The sequence below is a fragment of the Hydra vulgaris genome, chromosome 04 (assembly GCF_038396675.1).
Source record: "Hydra vulgaris chromosome 04, alternate assembly HydraT2T_AEP".
Lineage (NCBI taxonomy): Eukaryota > Metazoa > Cnidaria > Hydrozoa > Anthoathecata > Hydridae > Hydra > Hydra vulgaris.
In genome coordinates, this window is record NC_088923.1 from 16,606,195 (window position 1) to 16,612,932 (window position 6,738).

A 6,738-nucleotide genomic window follows, 5' to 3' on the forward strand; every position below is an offset into this window, starting at 1 on the left:
ACCAATTAAATTATTATTTTTTTTAAATCTTTATAGTTAATAAACAATAATAGTTATAACGTAAAAATGCAAAAAAAACCTGCATTTTTAGTTAAAAAAAAAACTTGAATTCTCATGAAAGACTTGAAACTAGAACTCCGTGCTTATATGCCATAACTTTATCCGCTTGGCCACGCAAACTTACGAGTTTTAAAGTTAACCCTTTAAGCGGCACCTTTTTTTTTAGCCGTACATCCAAATGCGCGGGTTATTTTGAATAAAACTCAACTTTTTACTAATTCAAATTTAATATGAAAATAATGTATAAAAATATCATTTAAAACACAGTATTAGTGAGAAAACATGTTATTAATACTAAAAAATATATATTTTAACACTAGTAGTATTTTTTTGAATGATAGAGTTGGAAACATGGTGCAGCACACAACCCTACATCACAAGGGGTGCACTCATAACGAGAATCTTTTCTTTTCCCCTTTTTTCTGCATACAACACACCTCCGTTGAGGTGCAGTTTTACATTCTGTTTCCGGAGCATATGATGGAAAATGACGATGCACTAATCGCATTGGATTTCCATCAAGACTTAGTCTCCCACCCTGTCCGGATGTTACTATGTCATAACCATAAAAAGAAACTAAAGCACTAACAAGCTGCATTCTGAATTCTAAAGCCTTTAGTTTACCTCCTAACATTTTGTGAATGACTTGTGCATTAAATATGGAAAGATTAATCAGATGAAAATAAAACTTCTTATACCACTTTTTCACCCTTTTTCGCTCACAAGCATAGGAGGTGGTCATTTGATCACTAAGATCAACACCACCCATGTTGCTGTTGTAAATGTGGATAACAGTTGGTACTTCTTTCCTTGCACCTTTACGTAAGACAATTTCTAAAGTATCAGGTATGCAGGTGGTTATCATGTAAACATCACGTTTATCCTTCCATTGCATTACCATGAATTGATATCCTTGCTCGTATGCAACACACCTTTCATTTGATTTCAATTTTGCGTTAATAACATCTTTTGGTAGATACTTTCTGTAGCTTCGTAATGTTCCCACAACATCAGTCTTTCTTTGAATAAGAAAATCACAAATTTCCAATGAGGTATACCAATTGTCAAGGTATATACACCGTCCAACATCTAACAGTTCTTCAGATAATGACATTACTACATCGGTGGCCTGATATTTGTATTGTTGAGAAATTTCTGTGCCAGCACCAAGGTATATAATTTGATTCCAGACATATCCTGTTTTCCCACATGCCAATGCAAACGTCTTAATACCGAAGTGTGCACTTTTTGATCGTATCGATTGTTTAAACGACAGCCTTCCCTTCCACAAAAGTAATGATTCATCTATGGATATATCACGTCCTGGTTGTAACAATTTTCCAGCGGTTAACAATGTACTCCTGAATGTATTTAATTTTTATATCCTTTGTATAACTTTTGTCCACAAAACTAGAAATATCTACAAAATGAAGAAATCTCTCTAGCAATAATAATTTGTTTTGCGATCGTATACTTTTAAAGCCTGGTGTTTCAAACAGTTTGCTTTTTGTATAGTACATTCGCAATTTGGGCTTTCGAATAATACCACAGTAGATTATCACTGCAAAATGAAGGCGTATGTCACGAGATGTAAATATAGCTCCACTATTGATAAATTTAAATATACGAGAGCTTCTTTGAAATACTTTACCTCCTGTCATTTGGTTAAAGTATATGTTAGTTTGTTCAGCAATGTACTCACAAAGTTCGTTTGTAATAATATATTCAAATAATTCAAGAGGGTCAGAGTTTTTTATATCTCCATTGACTTTTTCTTCAGAAATAAAATTAAATCGTCTCATTCCTTCTTTAGGAGGTTCCTTTTGCCAATTTAAATTCTCATAGCAACTAACTTTCTTCTTCTTTAGAGCTGGAACTACTTTTATATTCTTGATATTTTGCTCAATTGATGGAATATTCTTAAAATTATCGTCACTGTAATCACTCAGATATAATTCTTCATCTGTTTCTGATTCGATTAAAAATTCTATTTCACTTCTATTTCACTTCTAACCCTAACCCTAACCCTGTCAGATTAAGATTCTGTCAACGAAGAAAGATCTGAGTCTTCTTCCAAGACAAAATTTACAGCGTCTTGAACAGATATTGATCGTCGTTTATCTACCTTTTTTTTTTTTATTTCTAAACGAAATTTGTGTTTATTAGTTCCGTAGAACATTCGAGAATAGTAAAATCGTGGTTTGAAGGGTGTATGACTAATTTTAAGGTGTTACAAACTCTATAAGTAATACCTTATACCAGTGCGTATTATTACGGCGGTGCTCCTTAACTCCTAAAACGGTCCTCCGTATTATTACGGCGTTTTGTCTTAAAGGGTTAAGTTATTTATCTAATAATAATTCTGCCGGTATCTGTTTTTAGAATTATTTCCCGACATTGCCGGCAATTACCTTTTGAGATAAAGTATAAAAAATACTTAGTGCTTACCTATATTTTTTTTGAAATAATCCCAGATTAAAGATGTTGTAAAAGGCAAAACGAGTGAAGATTAGTTTTCTTTAATAACTAAAGCATACTAATGTTTAATTGTTTAAAACTAAAGTTTAGTGTTGAATGTTGAACACAGAACAAAGCGAGAATACGATACCACGAGAGAATTAATTAAAGTAACAATACCAGAAGAGAAATTAAAATATGAATGCGATATCACACAATTAATTAAACTAAAATAACTGTAGTGACTGTTACGAAATCAATTCCCCTTGAATAATCATTTCTAATAAGCGTTTAGAATAGTCATTAACGATTGCATCACAAACAATTCCCTTTGGAGAATTATATGAAAAATTCTAATTAATGATAGTTACAAAACTAATTCCCTTTGAACAAACATTTCTAATAATCGTTTAGAATAATCATTAACCATTGCATCACAAGCAATTTTCTATGGAGAATTATATGAAAAACACTCTTTAACGATTGCAAAACTATTTCCTTGTAGATTATATCCGCGCAAAAAAATTTTCGCTTGAATGGAATAAAAATTTGATAGAGTTGGAACTACAACATGGAAAATTACACATTGCAGGGGCTGATCCAGGTTATTGTTCTAGGGGGGTAGTCGGACCAAAAAAAATATAAAAAATTAGGTTTGCGTTTTTTCAAAATAAAACAACTGTTTCATTTGATATTTAGAATGATTTTAGAAAGGTTGTATAATAGTAATAATAAATATATTGAATGGTTATATAAATTTTTTTTATTTTTTCTTATTTTTTTTTTATTTTATCTATAATATTTTGAAGTTTGACGTTTCTTAGATAGGGAAAGAAGTAGTTAACCCGAATGCCAAATGATACTATCGGTACCAAACAATACCAACATAACCGATAACTTTTGATACTAGTATCGATATCGATACCGTAAGGTATCGCACCGAGACCAAACGATACCAACATAAACGATACTTTAGATACCAGTATCGCATGATCTTGAAGTCGATACTGTAAAGTATCATATCGAGACCAAACGAGACCAAACGGTACCAACATTAACGATACTTTCGATAACAGTATCGCGTGATTTCGATACCGATACATTATGGTATCGCACCGATACCAGACGAGAAATCGAGACTCGAGACCGATTATCTAGTGTCTATTAAACAGCTGTTAAGTTATTATATTTGGGTAGTCAGAAGTAAGCAAGTCAATTTTTCAAAAAACGAGTTAAGAATAAATTTTATTAGTTTTAATTAGTAAAAATGAGTTAAGTATACTTTTATTGTTTTGTAATAAAAAAGTTGAATTAAAAATATGCCAAATTAACGCAGTCTAATCAACGTTCAATTATTTAAAGAAAAACTAGTGAACTTTTTCATTTTAAATTAAAATAAGTATTGTTATTTTTATTATGATTATGATTATTTTTATTACTTTTATATTCATTAAAATTTAATGTATATAAAAGTAATAAAAATAAAAAGAATATAAAAAGTTCAACTTTTAATATTTTAATTTTAACAATGTTAAATAAATTAAATTGTCCAATCACCACGTAAACTCATTTAATTTTGACCCCTCATATATCATCAATTAGCTGTAAGATCTACGTTTTATCAGACTTTTTGGCGCGAAGCTCAGGAAGTCAGAAGAAAACTTAAGCTTAGTTTTAGCTTTAAAAATGTTGCACAACATGTTGTGCCACTTTGTTGACAACAATTAATTTGTTTATGTTTCCGTAACAACAAAGTTGTTCTACAACTATTGGAAACCAATCTTTATTTCAAACAGCCAAAATATATTTTTGTCAAACAATTTTATGACGGGGGTATTTTTTTGTTTTTGTTTTTTGTTTTGTTTTGTTTGCTTATAATTTCTCCGTTTGATAACATTTATAATTTTAAAGTATATAAATAAAAACATTGGCGGGGCATTTTTTTGTCTTATCACCGACCCCCATTTTTACGTATTTACAATAATTGTAAAATATGTGTATAGTTTACAAATTATTTATTGAAAAATATAAAAGTAAAAAATATTTTAAAGATAAATAAAAAATCATAAAAAAAATTTATAAAAAAAATTCAACTAATAATCTCTATACAAAATATTTCTTAAACGTAATTATAAAGATATATGAATATATAATAAACATATAAAATGTCTAACTCTGAAGTGAAGCCGTATTGGGATGGCGAAACAATGTTGGAAGCCATTTTTAATTAGGGCAAAAAACTTACTTAACTAGATAAAGTTTTAAAATTTTAAACATCGAAACGGTGGATGTCAGCGCTGGGAATGACTCTAACAGATATATAAAAGTAAATGATTGATTTTTTCAAAGATTTATAAGTATAATATTTTAAAAAATAAAGTAAAAATAAAGTGCTAAAATCCAAGATGTATAACAACTTTTATAATATTAGAAATAAATTATCAAGTAGAAGAATGCATTTTTTTCGGTTGAGTTTGAAAAGATAAAAGGAAGTTGGTAGATCAAAATTCTGCGAAGCAATATGATTCCATAAGTGGGGTTCACAATAAGCAATGTAAAATTAATCAAATTTTGTGTGACAAAATGGCTTATTTAAATAATTAATGTTTCTCATATCGTATTTGTTGTCAGGTTTCAGTTTGAAAGTATCATTAAAAACGGTAGGCTAAAATATGTTTAAATTACTTACTTCTACATAAATATACAAAACATAAAATTATAAATGCATTGATTTCAAATAAATTTATTAATCTCAATATTCAGTAAAAAGAGTTTTGTATCTAAATTTATTTCAGTTTTGTCAATATAAAGTTGTGACAAGTTTGTTGGTAATAATCGCTTTTTTACAAATGGAAAAAAGTCCATTTGGTTCTAATAATATTTAAAGTTAACTTATTATATTTAAACCAGTTAGATATATATTTTAATTCTTCATACATAGTAGTATAGAGTTCAAAGATATTACTGGTTAAGAGAAATAAAGTGGTATTATTTGCATACATGATGCTTATTAGGCTACAAGCTTAATTTATATAATTTATATATATTAAGAAAAGTAGGGGTTTAGGGATAAAATCCTGAGGAATACCACAGACAATATTAAGGCAATAGTTTTGATAACCGTCATTACTAATTACAAACTTTTTTCTTTTTGTTAAACAGTCTCTAAACCTTTTTAAGCAATTCCTTTAACTCCATATATTTAAGTTTTTGAAGTAAAATGTGACGATCTACTGAGTCAAAAGCTTTTCATAGGTCATTGAAAATGCTTAACATATAACACAGTGGCGGATCCAGCATTTTTTGATCATTGAGATAGCTAACTTCCAGACATGTAGCTAACTCCAAACATTTATATGTTTATACTTATGTCAAATAATAAAAGTTTGCAAAAAATTGCGATGATTGGAGGCTGAGAACAAAAAAGCCCCAAAACTTTTGCTACACCTGCCCCAAACGTGAGACCAACAAGTTGATAAATTATTTTTTGTACTATTCTCAACTAGACTTATATTCATCAATAATTTTTTAAGTTTCATAGTATTATCTCTAAGCGTTCAAAAATTATGACCATATAAAATTTGCGTAGGATAAAATCTTAGATCTAAAGCGTTTAAAAAGCTTACTGAAACGTGAGTGATGGTTTATGACTATTAGTCAAAATTTTACTATGTAAAATTATGTAAAACATGAATTATGTAAAACATATTGCAAATAACAGGGGCAAAAAGTAGATATAATTTGTCCAATCGCCAACACCCATAAGTTCTAAAATTATTTCTTCATAGTTTAAATATTGCTTCTGCCAATTAATTTGAAGCCAAATTATTGTTTGTTGCTAATTGACAATTGGCACATTATCTTCGTTTAATTTCTTAAATAAACACGGTATTTGGAACCTCTAATATTTTTGAAAGATTTTTCTCTACCATTGAAAAAATACACTCTACCTTAGCACTCTTACCGACGCACAAAAATACACTAAAAGTTTTAAAAAGTCTACATTTAGGCTGAGACAAGCAAACGTGTTCATTTTATTTGAAGGTTTTTAAAAAAGCTTGTGACAACATTTGAAAATCATCTATATATTTTTTTAAGATTTTATTGTTCCCCTACTATAACTGTAGGAAGCTCTTTTTATGTTTTTCATATATTGCCTTTAGAAACTCCACAACTTAATTTTTTATTTTTATATATATCGTTGATTTTGTACGTTTTTTA

At 29.0% G+C, this 6,738-nt stretch overlaps 1 protein-coding gene across 1 annotated transcript; it reads right to left on the reverse strand.

Moving 5' to 3' along the window:
• Positions 1-376: 376 nt before the first annotated feature.
• Positions 377-3,572, reverse strand: LOC136079225 (piggyBac transposable element-derived protein 4-like). Its single transcript, XM_065794947.1, has 3 exons — positions 3,425-3,572; positions 1,579-2,029; positions 377-1,421 (listed from the first exon to the last, which is right to left on the reverse strand). Exons 1-3 carry the CDS (start codon positions 3,570-3,572, stop codon positions 377-379), a joined length of 1,644 nt encoding a protein of 547 aa, XP_065651019.1.
• Positions 3,573-6,738: the final 3,166 nt, after the last annotated feature.